At 34.0% G+C, this 18165-nt stretch overlaps 3 protein-coding genes across 3 annotated transcripts; 2 read left to right on the forward strand and 1 right to left on the reverse strand.

The window, feature by feature from the left end:
* The first annotated feature begins 281 nt into the window (after window positions 1–281).
* LOC110819718 (S-adenosyl-L-methionine-dependent methyltransferases superfamily protein) lies at window positions 282–4798 on the forward strand. Its single transcript, XM_088211601.1, has 2 exons — window positions 282–1755; window positions 4287–4798. Exon 1 carries the CDS (start codon window positions 590–592, stop codon window positions 1739–1741), a length of 1152 nt encoding a protein of 383 aa, XP_088067727.1. The 5' UTR covers window positions 282–589; the 3' UTR covers window positions 1742–1755; window positions 4287–4798.
* A 2972-nt stretch (window positions 4799–7770) lies between these two features.
* On the forward strand, window positions 7771–14187 carry LOC110819630 (double-stranded DNA-binding family protein). The gene is made up of 7 exons (XM_088210708.1): window positions 7771–7911; window positions 11638–11703; window positions 11920–11969; window positions 12055–12119; window positions 13509–13600; window positions 13715–13786; window positions 13908–14187. Exons 1-7 carry the CDS (start codon window positions 7909–7911, stop codon window positions 13944–13946), a joined length of 387 nt encoding a protein of 128 aa, XP_088066834.1. The 5' UTR covers window positions 7771–7908; the 3' UTR covers window positions 13947–14187.
* A 1429-nt stretch (window positions 14188–15616) lies between these two features.
* LOC110819729 (chlorophyll a-b binding protein of LHCII type I, chloroplastic) lies at window positions 15617–16596 on the reverse strand. The gene has a single exon (XM_022049033.2). The coding sequence runs from the start codon at window positions 16552–16554 to the stop codon at window positions 15757–15759; it is 798 nt and encodes a 265-aa protein (XP_021904725.1). The 5' UTR covers window positions 16555–16596; the 3' UTR covers window positions 15617–15756.
* Between the last annotated feature and the right edge of the window lie 1569 nt (window positions 16597–18165).

Below are 18165 nucleotides of genomic sequence, written 5' to 3' on the forward strand. Positions count from 1 at the left end.
ATATCTACTAAATGGAGTAAGTAAAAAAGTAAAGTACCAAATTAAACAAAATCAAATTAAACCCAACTAACATATTAAATTAAACAAAATCAATTTGTAATTTGTTGAAACCTAATCATTTATAGTATTCTGATACAGCATATTAAATTTATATAATAATATGCGAAATCTCTATTAATAGACTAATTAAATTGTTAAATACAGTCAACTGGTTTAAGTCCTGTGTTCACGTGACTAACCTTGTTTTTTTTCCATTCATTTATTCGCATGGGAAGAAATAAGATCACCGAATCTGGGATTTTCTGGCGTGTATTTCCTCCGTTAGATTCCCACAAATCTACATATTTCTGGATTTCTCCATAGCCGTCTGATCACAATCAAACGGTCCAAATTCGGATCAGACAGAATTACTTTGACACCGACTGGAAGGAAAAGAAAAAAGAAGAAGAAAGAGTGACGAGAGACCTCGGGAGTCAAACTCAGTTCCAGAAGAGTAGCAGAAGGCTCCGTCTTCCAAAATTCATGACAGTACAGTAGTGGACTGGAGACTTGGAAACAGGAAAGAGAAGAAACTGAAGAAGAAGAAGTAATGGGTTTCACAATGGGATTGAACATGGTACTGTTGTTAGCCATGGTGGCGACCAATATTCTCTCCCTCTACCATCTTTCTTCCACCAATAATTTCCTTCAATCGCCTGTAAACCCTCCTCCTTCTCCTCAACTCGTTCCTGATCATCTCCTTCACCAGCTCCACACCATACGCGCTGCCATCAACCATTTCACGCGCCACCATCCATCCACCGCCACGGAGAAACCTACAGCTCCCACCACTGCTTCCATCGTCCCTCCAGATCTCCTTCTCTATTCTCATCTCTCCCCTATTGCTTCCTCCTGCCACCATCACCCTGATCTTCTCCACAAGTATATGTCCTACACTCCTTTCTCACTCTGTCCACTCGATTCCGACCTCGCGGAATCTCTCATTCTCCGAGGATGTCATCCCCTTCCTCGCCGACGATGCTTCTCCCGAACCCCGCCCAAGCCTTCTTCTTCTCTTCCTCTTGATCCTTTCCCTCTCTCGCTTCCGGATTCCAACGTTATATGGAACCAGTATTCCTGCAAATCGTTTAACTGCCTGGTATCGAAGAATCCTAACCTAGGTTTCGATTTCTCTCTCGAGAAAACCTCGTCTCGCTTTTTAACTTACTCCTCCGAGCTGGATCTCCCGATTCCGCAGTTGCTGCAGATTTCCAAATCCGCTGGCTCTGTTATTCGTCTCGGAATCGATATTGGAGGGGGCACGGGGTCATTTGCCGCCAGAATGAAGCTGTACAACGTCACTGTCTTGACCACTACTATGAATTTGAATGCTCCTTACAGTGAGGCTGTGGCTTTGAGGGGATTGGTGCCGCTGCACGTACCTCTGCAGCAGAGGCTGCCGGTATTCGACGGAGTGGTGGATCTGGTGCGGTGCGGCCGCGCCATCAATCGGTGGATACCGTTGACGATGATGGAGTTCTTGATATTTGATGTGGACAGGGTGTTGCGGGGAGGGGGGTTTTTGTGGTTCGATCGGTTCTTTGGCAAAAAGGTGGATCTCGAAAAGGTTTATGGACCGTTAATTGGGAAGCTAGGTTACAAGAAAGTGAAGTGGGCTGTGAGTGACAAGAACGATTCCAGTGGGTTGAAGAATGGTGAAGTTTACTTGACTGCTTTGCTCCAGAAGCCTGAGTCAAGATGATGGTAGAGTTTCAGGTAACTTGGGTTGCTTCATTTCTTAGCCTTTTTAGATTTGAAAACTTAGGTTTAATAGTTATTGTTTTTCTGAATATGCAATTTATCTATACCTGTGATCTGAGCTGAAAATGGGGTGTTTTGATGGCTTACCAATTTAAGGATGACTATAGGAGTCCTTAAGTTTGATTTCCCTTTTTATATTCCAAAACACTTTTACTTAATGTTGAATTCACTTTGAACGTGCTAAAGCATTACTACATAGGTTTCGAATAATTGGCTATAATAAGTTAGGATTGCCAACATACCTTTCTTAACTTCTCTCGTACGTAAAACATAATGTAGATCTCATTGTTTGGGATGTTGGAGTTACATTTCCTTGAAGCTTAAAACCATTAGGTCAAACAAATAACATTTTGACCTTTGATGTGTTCAATTGGAATCCTCAATCATATTTTATTTTATCTACTTGATCCAGTGGTTCTACTTCTATACCTTGGAGCTATGGTGTCTTACAAGTACCATAACATTTCCCCACTTTTTGCTTGATAATCTATTTGTTTTTTCCTGCGTTGGATTCAACTTATTGAGTTTAGAGATAGTCTAACCAATTGCCTTTGTTTTTTGTTTATTCTTTCTCTCCTTTTTTATGAGGATTATATATATATATGTATATGAAGATATTGAGGCCTTCCCTCATGTGGTTATTGTCTATATGGGATGAGAGAGATGATGAAGCTTCCTCTTCTTTTTTAAAACTAAAGAAACGGTTATTTTGATTCTAATCATCGTTATAGGAAAGCTAATCATCGTTAGCTATTATGACTCTAGAATTCTTAGATCATGTTTTGTTTTGATTCTGGTGCTTAAGGTTTTAGTGGTCAGAACTCCCAAGTATTTTCTACTTCTCTGTCAATCAAATATAACAGAATCTGGGTGAGGATTAATCTCCCCTTCGTTGCTGTTGCCGTGGTATTTATGCTGGTGAATTTTCCTAGTAAACCTGTGCAGCGGCAATTGGTCCTAGTATGCCTCCCTTTCTGAGCAACACTTTTCAATTAATGTAATTTGGATACTTAACTTTTTACTTAACTAATTTCCTTACATGAATCATCCATCGAGTATGAACTTAATGTTCTGATATGTTCTGTATCTCAAACTCAGTTTCAACTCATCAAACTAATAACTCTGAATCAGTCTATTAATGGTATATAAGATAGGAAACTCAATTTCAACACTTGAAAGTCAGGAGAGTGAAGCTGGATTGGAGTACTCAACCCTGTCAAGAAGAGAGGCCCAGTTACTGATGATTTAGGTTTTGGAGGTCAAGTTTACTCCAATAGACTCCACCAGTTGACACCTCAAGACATTCCCTAACCCTTGCCTCGTTATGATGAGCAATGGAGGAAGGAGAAGGGAAGTTCTCTTTCAGAGATATACCATAATTCCAATTATTATTCCAAAAGTTAATCATATTACTAGTTCCTACTTTAAATCAAACAAGACTGCTGTTGTCAGGCAAGATACTCTCAATCAAATTCTAGGGGCAAAACCTGCAAATGCCCTTGCTAGGTTTAGAATTGGGTAATCAGTAAAAGGGCCAAATTTGGCCCTTTGCAGTACCCACCATAGAGGGTTCATTCAAGAGACAAAATGCTTTTTCCACTTGGCCAACAAGGCATTCTTTAACTTCCCAGATGATCTGATAATCAATGTGCCATTCCTGAGAGGAGTTTTCAGATGATTCCAAGTCACCCAGGATGGTATATCCTATTCTGGTCCATGTGTCCCCACATTGAATGCCCTCAATTCTCTTTGCAACTTTACTATGTCCAGGAAAGAGAGGTGGGAAATAAATGCAGAGGTTCAAAAGCTATTAGCAACATAACTCTGGCCCCCTTAGATAAGTAGTTATTCCACCAGCCAAGCCTTTTTTCCCCGTCTTGGTGAAAATTGGATCCCAGACAATTGCTTCTTTTATGTTGCAAGGTGGCACAAGATACTTACGGAAAAATGCTCATCTTACAGCCTCAAGATTCTCTTCTCCTCTTGAAGGCAGATAGGGCAGTCATGATGAATGTCAGATGCATTCTTTTGTGATTTGGACCAGTTCCTGGTTTTAGGGTAAATTGGGCTGATAGCGTAATGAGAACTTCAAGATTATCCTTCATCGATTTTGCTTAAAGATAGGTCAGCTATCTTTTTTCGAGCATTGCGAGTCTTTCTCCTTTTTGTTTATGTTTCTGGTGGGAGGATATCTAATCCTCTGCATGCTATATTCATTTTTCTATATCTAATAATATCTCTTCTTTTGACAAAAGTCAACGTTTGTTTAAGCTAAAAAAATTTGAAAAACACATTTGGGATTCATGAAGGCCTCATTGTCTTATCAATCTACCCAAAAAAATATATAAAATATCTTGGGGTTTTTAGAATTTTCTCAATTCGATATATCTTACATTTAGTTTTATTATTCTTCACAAAGAAAAATACTAATAAATTATTTACTCTTTGATAGACGTTAACTAGGTGCATTGCTCTTGCATTTTCAGGTACCAAACATCAGGATTCTGCCGCATATGATACGATGAACTACTGTCTTCAGTTTCTATTTTCTTCCTTGGCTGTCAATGTGGTATTGCCAATTATCCCCGCTAACAAGATCATGGGTTGGTTGGGCTAGGAAGGAGCTATCAAATTGCAGGCAGACCAGACTTTTAGCAAGTTGACATTCATTTCATTCTATAAATTTTACTTCAAACATTGAAAGATAAATCCAGACTCATAGGAGCGAAGGAGGGAAGGTGCAAAATGAGGCGAAATTTTCGGAGGGATGATCTTATATTAGGCATTTCAACTGCTTGGTGTGGTATAGCATAAGTCTGCTGCATGAAGAATTACATACAGGTGTTTCAGTTCGGAAACCCTTGATAAAATTGTGAAACTCAGTCTTGTGTCTCTGCAGCAGATGCACTTTTGGAAGACAAATATTTGCTCTTTTTTTTTTTTTTTGTCTTTAAAAACTTTTCTGTATAATTGTATCTCACTTTATTGGGTAACCTAACTGCAAACTGTTTATAAATATATATATATATATATATATATATTTTTTTTTTTTTTTTTCTAGCTGAAAGAGTTTTAAGTGCCTTTAAAATTGTTCATTTGTTATTTGTTATCTACATAGCAAAATAAAATATTTAGGAAAAACAAAATTTTATTTTGGTTTACACATTGAATATTTAGCATATGGAATTTATGTTCATCAATTAATATATATATATATATAAGATTTTAAAGTAATTATGTATATATATATTTATATAAAAATTGTTTTTGACTTCATGATGATAATGAAGAATTATTTTGTATTAGAATACCTTATCTTAGTACAATAATTGCATTAATATATTTTTGTTAATAATATTTGGCTTGATATGATATTTTTTGTAAATTTATTAATAAGATACACTTTTTTTTAGTACGAAAAGATATTAGAATGAGATTATATATATATATATATTTAAATATCTCAAAGAAATAATAGACATAAAGTTATTTATTTAAAATAATTAAAAGAACAAGTCAATTGGTTACTTAGATGCAAGATATTTATTTAATTCACGTAAAGTTAAATTTTAAATATATTATTTTATTCGTATATGATAATACAGTAATATTATAATTATCTACAAAATAAATATTTATTGTTATTTCTTTAAATAATACATAAATATTTACTATCCATGAAGTATATCGATAATGTGTATGACTGAGATCAATGATTTAATATATTCGAGAGACATATGATCTATCTTATAAAAAAAAAATATTAACAAAATTTTACGAGTGTTATATGCACAATTCATTTAAAAGAAATGATATACTAAATGTAACAGAATAAAATATATTTTATTAAAATTATTATTCACCCGTGATTTTTAAAAAAGTAGTAATATTAAAATTCAACAAATTTATTCAAGCAACAATTTGAACTTATTTTTTTACCAAATCATTATCAATTATGATATTTTAAAAAAATTAGTATATAATATTGATATATATTATCTTAAAGAAGTAAAATGATATTTTAATTAAAACGAGTTATCATATGTTGTATTTTTTTTTTCACTAAAATTTTATTCTTCTGAGCTTTTTCGATAAAATTTTTAATTAAATAACTTTTTATTTTAAAATAGATATTAAAATTAGAATATTACGAGGTTTTAAATTTCATAGAATTTGAAAAAAGATTTATAATTTATTTTTTTATATTATTCTCTTATTTTTTATATTTCTTATAATTATATTTTATTATACATTCTCTGTAATGGCCCCGCAAATTTAAATAAAATTTATATATTAAAAATATCAAATGTGGAAGCGTAATAAAAATTTTGATTAATATCCCGTACACAATAACCAAAACGTACTCAAAATATGAAAGAACAAACTAACTAAAAGAAATACTCGAGATAAGAACTATAAATATAGCTATGGAGTCTTTAGGCGTCCCCTTCGCCGTCTTCCTGCGGAACGGACTCGGGAACAATGTCTTTCTGATCTGAAATGGTTAAATAAGGAATGAGCTACACCAACCCAGTAAAAACATCACACTATCTCACCGTCACGGAAGTAAAGGTGGGTAGAAAACAAAAATGACCAATTGAGCATAATTTATAACGAACTCGTTTATTAACATAAAAACTTTTACTGTCCACTTACCTCGGCGAGATCAATGAAAACAACATATGAAAACAATAACCTTACAATATCATGAAATCATACACACTTTATAACATAACATATATCACACCTTTACATTTCAATCATCAGGAAACAGATTTCTTCTTTTACCAGCCTACTAGTATCCATGAGGATCCATAAGGAGTCCCCTCTACACGTGAACCATTAACATTTACAACCTGATTCCAAGGCCGTCCCCATACCTCGTCCGATATGGAAGCCAAAACCATTAACCTCAATACCCCGTCCTGTATGAGGGTGAAACGGGCCGTCCCCATACCCCGTCCGGTATGGGCGCCAAAACACATAAGGTCTCCATACCCTGTCCGGTATGAGAGACCACGTTCCCGGTAGGGTTCCCTACGGACCCGGTCCATCCACCATCTCCCAAGATATCTAGTCAGGCTGTCCACATTATCCACTTATCAATTCACATAACCTTTTTGCCTTTTTCCTTAATCTCAATCATCCAATCATACAAAATATGTAAACCAATAATTGACAACAAATAAGACAATACAGTACCGGGTTCACCATAATACAAACCATAAATAAAAGAACCATAGTTCATGCATACGAGACCATACATAATTACATCAAACATCATGCTGCATTTAATACTGGAAATTAAATCAGACAATAACAGATCAACACTGTATCAGACTCGGGTTCCATTGACAACCTTAATCAATTATACATCTATAAAGTCACACAGTATAATTTAATTACTTATTTAGCTTTAATACCGTGATACGAAATAGGGTGAGGGGTCCTTACTTGTTTCGGGGTCTGAATACGGCTCTACAGTGCGCCTACGTGGTCCGTTCCTTGGTCAGTGTTGCCTTGCCACGCGACGGGTCCTGGTTGGCCGGGGCTGCTGACCGGGCCGCTGACATGGCTGCTGAGGTGGGTGCTAACGTGTCACAATTTTTCTAAATTGCATTTTGACCCCCCAGTTTTCGATTTTCTTTTCAAAAACACTCCCAGAATTCAAATTTTCACATCTTTTTTCCAAAATCAATTTCAATTAAATCCAAATAATATTTTTACCTAATTTTATCATTATTATTATTTTTATTTTCATTAAATTAAATTAAATAAAAAATTAAATAAATAAAAATAAAAATAATAAAATAAAATTTTATTTTAGTTGGATGTTACATCCTCAAAGTTTATAATAAATATAATAAATTAAAGAAAAACTTCGGAGAAAATTTTTTTTAAAAAAAGGTAGATATTTATTTACTTTTTACAAATTATTATTAAATAAATAAATAAATCGCGTTTCATCAACGCTATGCCTTAAATAGTCTGCACGCAGATTCTCTGCCTTCTTAGAAGAAACGAAGAAGAAATTCTGTCTCTGCGTGCAAATCTTCTTTCTTTCCTCGGCCTTGCAGGAGTTCGACGAGATATCTCTCATCATTATCAATGGTAACCTTTCTGGTCTCCGCAACCGTATATTCATTAGGTTTCACCAGCTTCTGTTATCTGTAATTGGGAGATGCTGCCAATTTAATTCATTTCAATATCCATTTCGCTATGTGCTTACTGAGAAATCGAATTTATGATTCTTCTTTATATCAATGAGTCTAACTGTTTCCATTCGGTAGTAAATTTTGCATCAGTGAGCTCGCTTTTCTCCGTTTCAAAGGAGTTTACAGGCTTTTTGTTAGTATTTCGAACGATATACTTCCGGTGGGTAACCAAGTTTAGGTTTAGGGTTTGGTGAGTTTGTGTCTTTAGAATTGATGTTGATGCTAGAAAGTAACTTTGAAGGGTTCATGGGATTAAGTATAATTAGAGGGAAGAGAAACCTTGTTGTGTTTCTTGAAGGTGCGATTTGATGATATGTCTTTGTTCATGTGGTCGGACAAGCGCAATTTCACTAGCTTATGCATTTTTATTTATTTATTTATTTTTTGAGAAGACTAGCTTATGCAATTTTAAGGAGCACGGTTTTTCAGATGCTATTTCAACCCATTCAAGTAGTGTTACTTCTGAAGTTTCCACGAGGTCACTAATCACAAAAGTGTGTTTTGTGGTGTCTTTTTTCCAGATTATCAGTTTTTGATAGAAGAAGAAAATATCAAATTAAGAAATGAAAAATACAATTTAGAGGAGGATAAGCTATACAAGATGGAAGAGACGAGTGAGTGGTGTAGGAAGAACGTGCAGAAAAACATTGAAAACCGATAAAATGGAAGTCTCACAATAAGATTGGAACTCAATCCATTTTTAGTGTAGAAAGAAGGATTCCTTAAAGAAACAATGTGGAATGTTCTTCATAAACCAAGACTGCGGATTTGAAACTTTTGCATCTCCACCAAAGACTAGGAAAATAGGCCCTTCCAAAGTGTGGAATATTGCTTACTCCCTCCCAAAACCAGACAACTGTATAAAGATGAAAGTTTACAAGTTTCAGGAGCAAACCTAGCATGGGTTAAATGAGGAAAAAGTGGCATCCAAACCTACAACTATAAGATCATTATACTATTTAGAAATCTATTAGCATGGGGAGCCAAAAATTGATATGAGTAAATGTTGATTTTTGGAAAAAAAAAAAAAAAAATTTATTTCTCACCATTTAAGTTGTAACACTTAGGGTATTTATATAATTTCTAATCTATTAATAAGAAAATTCTTATTTTACTATAATTCTAATAATATGAGATCATTATTCTCATAAAATTCTAATTATATAATACTAAATAATTAAATAATTAACTGATTAAACAATAAAATAAAAAAATATGGTATTCAACACCCCCTTCCTCAAATTGGTGCAGGGATATTGTACATGCCCAACTTGTAAAGTAAGTTATGAAAAGTCATTATGCAATCTACTAGAGGTGTACGCGCGCTCAATTCGGCTAAAACGGCTCGACTCAGCTCAAGATGGCTCGTCCTGGCTCAAAACAGCTCGCCCTGCCTCAAAATGGCTCGTCCCGGTTCAAAACGGCTTGGTCCGACTCAAAACAGCTCGATCAGGCTCAAAACAACTCAGCTCGGCTCTAAAAGGCTCGGGTTCAGCTCTAAAATAGCTCAGGTTCGGCTCAAAAAACAGCTCGAAGTCGGTTTGACTCGTCTTCTCCGGACAGATTTCAGAACGTGCACAGAAAAACAGAATAAAACGATCTTTTTTTATCAGCATCTGTAGATGTGCGACTGTAACTTTTTATCAGTTCTGGTGGATGTGTGATTGCATCTTTTTATTGGCGCTTATAGATGTGGGACACTCTTTACCGGCACCTCTAGAGTGCGTCTGCACTTTTTACTAGCGCTTGCAGAGTGCGGCTGTACCTTTTTATCGGCGCCTCTATTACCGCTGAAAATCACCTAAACATCACAGAACACATCGGCGGGTTCAAATTCATTTTGGGTGGTGATGAGAATAGATTTGAATAAAAAGATACCAATCCAGTATATTGTGTTATTTTTGAGTTTAAAAAGAATCTTAAAATTAGAACTCTAAAATAATTTTATTTGGTTATGATACCATGTTGATTTTTAGAGAAAAAATAAATAATTTTATTTCTCACTATTTAGGTTGTTACATTTAGGGTATTTATAGAATTTCTAATTTACTAATAAGAAAATTTTTATTCTATTATAATTCTAATAACATGAGATCATTATTCTCATAGAATTCTAATTACATAATACTAAATACTAATTAAATAATAAATTAATAAAATATAGTATTCAATAGTAAATTATAAAATCATTATACTGTTTAGGAATTTATTACTATAGAGGTAGTATAAGATTTTATTAGTTTTCTGTCTATGTTAGCTGTATTATTTCCTAATTTTTTAGGTGTTAGCATTTCTTAGTTTGTTACCAATGTGCCCACACTAGTGAATATGTTTGAGCATATTTCTGGTTTCCGCATAAACATGATCAGGAGTAGTTTGACAGGAATAAATGTGGCAGATAGTAAAGTGAGCAACCTAGGCGAGGCAATATGATGTTGAGTGTCTTATCCTAAAAACAAATGTTTAAATAATTACAATGAATATTAGTATAATTGCATTGATTTTTGCCTTGTGTAAATTTCTCATCTTGATCATAAAATAATTTCTCATCTTCAGCGAGGGGATTGGAATGGGTTTAACTGGCACAACTCGCTCTGGCCAAAAAAAAAAAAAAACATTACTTTTATTAACCTGTCCTGCACCTGGGATGGGTTAAGGTTTTCTACTTTTATATTTGGGTTGGGTTTGGGTTTTCTGAAACCTGCTTAGAAACTGGCCTGTCGTAATCCCTATCTGTTGGGGACCCCTAACACACTAAATAGGCACTGTTTCCTCTGTAAGTGCAAATGACAAATAATAATTATGTGATGGATTTCATGGTAGCTTTAATTAGTGAAAGATATATCTTATAAGGCATTCATACAAAAAGTTGATTCATAAGTTTGCTAGGATTTACAGTCGTGTTCTTTTCCTTTTTTCTCGAAAAAAAAAAATTGCAATAGTAGTTGTTAATGTTGTGCCAGTCCTGGTGGGTAGGCATCCACCTCTAGCACAAAACAAGTAGGGGAACCCCTTTGGTGTACATTGTGTTTGATGTTGATTATTTTATTTTACATTTTTTTCCCTTTTTAGTATTACTTTGCAATTTGAAGGAGTTGGCCTAGGAAGTCTATAAATTGTAGAATGAAGACCATAATTTTTCTGATAGTTCTTATGGAAAAAATGTATTGGTCATTTTGGGTTAGCATGAACTAAAGTAAATATTTTAATTTTTAGCTGTCTTTGTTGTGTTTTAGCACAATCATCATCTAACGAAGACTGTATTACACTTTTATGTCTGTACAGCATATATACATATGATTTAGTGGACATACTTCGATGTGCTTTCAGACTTGAGAAAATCATAGCTTTTACCTTTTTTCACTTCTCCCATGTTATCAATATATCATCTCCAATGAAATCATCCTGTAACTTTTACCCCTGGATATATTCTCTGCTTTGAATCGGCATGCAATATATATTGTTGCTGTGGCATTGATGATGTTAAGAGAGTTGAAGGAGATATTCTGTCACCTCTATTTATTCTCAGATATATTTGGCTTCATTAGTTTTACTTGTGTTATTATTATTATTTTTTTCTGGGGCACCTTTGTTTTTAAATGCCCATATAATTGTAATATAGGCTGACCCTGAGTTGGAAGCAATCAGGCAGAGAAGAATGCAAGAATTAATGGCTCAACATGGCATGGTAATTAATCACCCCTACATATATATATTTTTTGTTATTTTTAAGGGTTTAAGGATTGTTAATTTGTTATAGCCTGTTAAAATTAGGAGGATGTCTTATCCTCAATCATTTGTATTTTTTTCTCCCTTTTAATAAGGCTTCTTCTTCTTCTATAAAAAACACTTATTACTTTCTTGTTTTTGTTCATGGAACTAATTTGATTTCACTTCTGTGCAGGGAAATCAACAGAATCCTGAACAGCAGAAAGCTCAGGAAGATTCCAAAAGGTTGGTTTCTGAATATAGTTGTTTTTAGTTATAATTCTTTTTCAAAGAAAGTAATCAAACTCCTATTTCAAATTAATTGGCTTAGGGAGGCTGAAGAGCGCAGGCAAATGATGCTGAGCCAAATTTTGTCTGCTGAAGCACGAGAGAGACGTAAGTCCAAATTTGAATTAGCCTTTCAAGTTGATTAGGTTTCCATCTGAAGGTTTTAACCAGAATCAAATATGTGATTTTATTCTACACTTTTCAATATAGAGTACCAGGTATATGTACATATATATATGTGTGTATATATAAATATATGAAAGTTTGTTAGGAAAGAACCAGAAAAAGAAATTGTACAAATAGCATCAGCCTCATCAAGAAAATATCTTCTTATTTTGGGAAGCAAATTATTCTGCTTCTCATTTAGAAGATTTCCCGAGGATACCCAAATTAGGTATCTGGTTTCCCCCTTAAGTTGGTTTGTAAATATTTCAGCAAACCTAGCTTAAGATTAAGTTCATCGAAAGTCTTCATAGGTATTGCTTTAGTGAAGATGCCTGCAGTTTGATGGCAGTACCTAGTGTACCATAAGGATATCATTCCTGTTTCTATCTTCTTTTTAATGAAATGGCTTCTTTTTTTTTTGAAATACTTTTCAATGAAATGCTTATTAATCTCAACATGTTTTGTTTAATCGTGGTGACCTGGATTTTCTGTTATTCTTATGGCTGATTGATTGTCACAGAAGACCTTCATAGGCCCTGAAGGTGGAATCATCAGTTTACACAATACACTTATATTCACATTTCTTCTTAAATGCCATTTGCTAAGGCTCTAAATTCAGTCTCAACACGTCTCCTAGACACTACTAATTGCTTCTTACTTCGCCAAGTGATTAGGTTTCCCCATATATGTGTACAGTATCCAAAGGTGGATCTTCCATTACTTATGGAACCAGCCTAATCCATGTCAGTGTATATCTTAACTTTCTGATTTGTGCCCCTTTTGAATAATAGTGCTTGTTCAACAGTCATCTTTAGGTACCTGAGGATTCGAAACACTACTTCCATGAGTTTTTCTGTCAGATCATTTATGAATTGACATGCTACTTTGACGGCAAAGTTGATGTTTGATCTGATATGTGAGAGATAAATTGATTTTCCTATTAAGCATTAACTGGAGTACTATCATATTTGATTCTTCTAATTAAAAAATATATCAGAAATTTCCATTTCTAAGTCTACAGTAGAAAAATATATATTATCTATTGCAAATATTTTGACTTCCATGATAATATATATTTATATGGGTTGTTAATTCTTAAGAGGGCATCAGGATGGTAAACTTTAAAAAATTGGCAGAATGGTTTTTTTTTTTCCTTATTAAAGTCATTTTTAGGACCTTGATCAACACCCTACCAGTTATTTTAGTAAATGAGTAAATTAGAGTAAGGTGTTTAACGCTACTTATTGTACTAACATCTTTTATACATTTATATTAATGAGTGCATGTATATTCTGTATTTTGCTTATCTGTCTTCTGTTTATGTTCTTGTAGTCGCACGAATTGCTTTGGTGAAACCTGAGAAGGCAAGAGGCGTTGAGGACGTTCTACTAAGAGCTGCTCAGATGGGTCAGATAGTTGAGAAGGTTGTGTGTTGATGCAATAGGGAGAAATATGTTATGTGCTGCCAGTTGCAAAAACTAATACCCTTCTGTATCATAAACAACTTAATTCTTCTTAGATAACCTTTGCTTTTGTAGGTTTCTGAAGAGAGACTAATATCATTGCTGGAGCAGATAAACACCCAAACAACTAAACAGACGAAAGTCACCGTAAGTTATTCTAATTGGTAACTGTTGTCTTTTGCATGCTTGAGCTCCATTAGAAATAAATAAATACATATAAATGATGGGATTTTTTGCAATGTTTCCTTCTTTTGCCCCAATTGTACAGATCCAGAGGCGCCGGAGTGTTCTTGACGATGATGATTAGCTTTGAGTTAATAATTTACCTCGGTCTTGGAAGTAATGGTTTCCGGTATCGATGATACTATGCCATTTGTCTTGCTTGTATATTAATGGGCACGCTGTCTGGTCCGGTAGTTTCTTATATTATTCTCTACTGTATTTCCTATGTGCACTTCTCGTCTTAATTTTGCTCTTGCACCATGTAGTCTCTATAAATAAGCAGTGGAACCTTTTCATTGTTGAGTGATAAATCAGAATTTTACTCATTTCAACCTCTCACGTAGCTGGAACTTTGAGACGACAGCCATCTCAGAATTCCGAGCTTTAGTTAGTCTTGCTCTCGACACTAAATAGATCTATGTTTTAGCGAGAAGGTCAGTGTCCTTCATGTGATTCACACTTATCATGGCTATATCTTACTCGTTATGATGAATTCATTGGAATTCCTTTGTGTTTTCTGCTTTTGCATAGTGAGCATCAGGGAAAAGCTTACAGTTTATGTTGTATATTTGGATTATATAGTTGTAGTATGAAGTGTGATTGGTTCTTTAACTGAATTCAAATGTGACAGGTGATTACTTATAGATTGATGAAGTATGGATGTTTAGGGACTCCAGAGTGGTGTATTAAGTGGAAATAATTTTTTTGAACTTTCAAGACAAATTTTATTAAAAATTTAAAATCTTTTTTTAAAAAATTTACAAATTGTAATTTCTGTGTTTTAATTTGTTAAAAGTATATTTTGATTTTAATTTTTATTTATTATCTGTTAGGTTACAAAAATTATAATTGTGTATCGGTATATATTTGGACCGACCAAAAAATGGAGGACGGTCCAATTGAACTTAGGGTTCAGCCTGGCTCAATCTAGATCTGAGAAGGTCAATTTTTTCTTTTTAAAAAAAAAATTATTTTAATTAAAAATTTAATAAAAATAAAAAGAATATATATAACCTCACAGCCTATTATTTATATATATTTCTAATTTTATTAAAAATTAATTAAATATTAAACAGTAAACCTCTACCACAGGTTTACACTAGCATCTGGAACTGCTCCTGTCTCCACAGGTCTCCTCTCCATTCTCTCTCTTTAGTAAAACACCATACCAAGACTGTACATACATCTCCGCTTACACAACCTTATATCTAGTAAAGCTCATTTTGTTTTAATTAAGATATGCTATATATATATATATATATATGTATGTGTATCCACCATAGCCCCACAATTTAAAATTATTAAGAAGTTGCTAAAACAATAATAAAAGTATATACAGTATAGCCTATATCTTTTTACCATTTTCCTCTCGCCTTTCTGTCTACTTTTTTAAAATCTGCATAAGAAAACAGAAAGAAGAAAGCAGAAAGAAAATGGCTGGAATGTGCCATGTGAGCCAAGAAAGAAGGAAGAAGAAGCTTCAAGGGGTCTGGAAGAAGGGAGGCAGAAGGAGAATGAAGCTTAAGCAGCTTGAAAATGGGGAGAATCTTGAAGATTAAGATTCAACTGGATTGTTTGGTTTTTTAAGTTTTATACCTATGTATATACATAATATAAACATAATCTTTTATTTTCTTTTTCAATTTACCGGATTTATCAGTCCAATATAATAGGACCCATGAACAGATCGTAGTTAGTCCAGATCGAACAACATGCAAAAATGAAGAAGCAATAACACAGAATCTCATGAGGAAATAAGAAAGAATAGAAAGATGCATTGAGACTGGTAAAAAGAAACAGCTTCACACGCTACTGCTCTGCAGAAAAACTATACACAAACACACCGCCACCTTGAATTAAAATCTGAAAATCACACATTAATTTCAATTACAAGCTCATTTTCCAGGAACGAAGTTGGTGGCGTAAGCCCAGGCATTGTTGTTTACAGGATCAGCAAGGTGGTCAGCCAAGTTCTCCAATGGACCTTTTCCTGTAACAATGGCCTGAACAAAGAAACCGAACATAGAGAACATGGCTAACCGACCATTCTTAATTTCCTTGACTTTGAGCTCAGCAAAGGCTTCTGGGTCATCAGCCAGACCCAATGGGTCAAAGCTACCACCAGGGTAAATGGGATCGGTCACCTCTCCCAGTGGACCGCCTGCAACTCTGTAACCCTCCACGGCACCCATCAAAATCACCTGTGTAGCCCAGATGGCTAAGATGCTCTGTGCATGGATCAAGCTTGGGTTACCCAAGTAGTCCAAACCACCTTCGCTGAAAATCTGAGATCCTGCCTTGAACCAAACAGCCTCACCGAACTTAACACCGTTGCGAGATAAGAGCTCAGGGAAGACACAGCCAAGAGCTCCGAGCATGGCCCATCTGCAGTGAATGACTTCCAGCTCTCTGTTCTTGGCAAAGGTTTCTGGGTCAGCAGAGAGACCAGCAGTGTCCCAGCCGTAGTCACCTGGGAATTCACCGGTCAAGTAGGACGGTGGCTCGCCGGAGAATGGACCCAAGTATTTGACTCTGTCCGGACCGTACCATGGGCTGCCGGAGGAAACAGATTTGGACGCCGTCTTTCTCATGGACACACGGCCGTTTCCCATCAACTCAGGAGCTGAGGGAGACAGCTTCACAGCCTTTCCGGCGAGAGAAGGGGAAGAGAGGGCCATTGTTGAGGCTGCCATTGCTGATTCTGGTTTGAAGTTTTTGATGATCTTGAGTAGGAGACTTGGGGGTGTATATATATATATATTACTTCACCAGAGGAACAACTACTTATCCTGGGAATCTGAGGTCTTATCTCCGTAAATCTATAACTCTCACCTTATTGGTACTTGAAGATTTTTGGTCTGATTTTTCCTGTCCCACTTGGAAACTTTCTCAGCCACCAATTTCTTAGATTCGTTTCTTGTGGTCTAACCATACAGAGTCTTCCACGTGTAGCTTTTAAGATTACATATCCAAAATTTTACCTGGTTTGAGATTGAATATTTTTAGTTACAAAAATTTTCAATGAATTTTCACCTATTTTTCAATTTGGGTTTCAAATATTTTAAGTTTAAGTTCATGATTTTTTTTTTTTAACTTAATTTTGAGTGAATCCATTTGTCAAAAAAATAATAAAAATTTGTAAACATGTAATTACCATGTGACAATTATGTTATGGTGGCTAAAAAAAAATATATATATATATATGTATTTAGATGGTCAATACTGAGAGACAAAGATAAACAAATTTAAAGAGAGTCTTCAATAAATTAAGTTTTACTAATCACATAGCTTCTATAATATTAATCTACTTTGTAATAACTTATATAAAAAATTAAAATCAAATTATTATCTCGAATTACCGAAACAATCTCATCTGAAACGAATTAAATTTTTATAATTTTAGTAATTTCAAACTCAATCTAATTATTTTACAACTTTAACTTTCTATCGAGTTAATTTTACATTATATTAGATAATAATAGTGAACTGACAAATTTTTAATTTAACTTAAATAACATAATTTAAAATAATCATTACAACTCAGAAACTAATAACACAAGCAATTGAATTAAGAGCAAGGGAGAGAAGATAGAAACACAATTCATAGAGGTTCGAGATGTTTATTTCCTCTACCTCGATAAGTTATACCTTTCAAAAAAAAAATATTTTTCAAGGTACATAAGTTATATCTTTCACAATATTTGTTTTACTCAAAATCAATAAATTTTAACTTATACAATTTGTTTTCTCAATACTTTTTGAGGAGTTACCACTTTATTTTATATAATATTTAGAAATGATTAAAAGATTAAAATCAATATTTTTTTCTCTCTCAAAAATAAATTTTATAAATTGAAATTTAAAATTTCAAAAGTACGCTCAAGAAAATTAAATATTAAGTTTTTTTTTTTATTTTTACACTAAATTAATGAGCGATATTTAAAAGTATTTGAGCAAAACTACCAATCAGACAGAGTCTAAATACGTAAGATTATTTAACACTCTTAAATATGATTATTTTTTTATGTTTTGACAGTGCCAGTACATTATGTTGTGAATGTATATGATCACCATTTTTAAAACTAAAATTTTTTAAAACTTGATCCAAAATTCTTCAAAATTTTCATTGATGATTCTCTCATTAAAAAAAAAAAACATTTGTAAACATTTTAAAAACAAATTCTAATTGTCACGACCATTAACTTTGAATTCCTTTTTCAAATAATTCAAAAGTGAAGTTGTTGCTAATTTGTGATTCTCTCTTATTTTTCTTTCTTCTCACAATCCAATTTGCTTTTTCTTGA

Source organism: Carica papaya, chromosome 9, assembly GCF_054855325.1.
Source record: "Carica papaya isolate Zhongbai chromosome 9, ASM5485532v1, whole genome shotgun sequence".
NCBI lineage: Eukaryota > Viridiplantae > Streptophyta > Magnoliopsida > Brassicales > Caricaceae > Carica > Carica papaya.

Coding starts and splice junctions, on each gene's coding strand:
- LOC110819718 (XM_088211601.1), top strand. CDS start 590: ATGGGTTTCACAATGGGATTGAACATGGTACTGTTGTTAGCCATGGTG.
- LOC110819630 (XM_088210708.1), top strand. Junction 11,704..11,919: donor TAATGGCTCAACATGGCATG/GTAATTAATCAC, acceptor ACTTCTGTGCAG/GGAAATCAACAGAATCCTGA. Junction 12,120..13,508: donor TGCTGAAGCACGAGAGAGAC/GTAAGTCCAAAT, acceptor ATGTTCTTGTAG/TCGCACGAATTGCTTTGGTG.
- LOC110819729 (XM_022049033.2), bottom strand. CDS start 16,554: ATGGCAGCCTCAACAATGGCCCTCTCTTCCCCTTCTCTCGCCGGAAAG.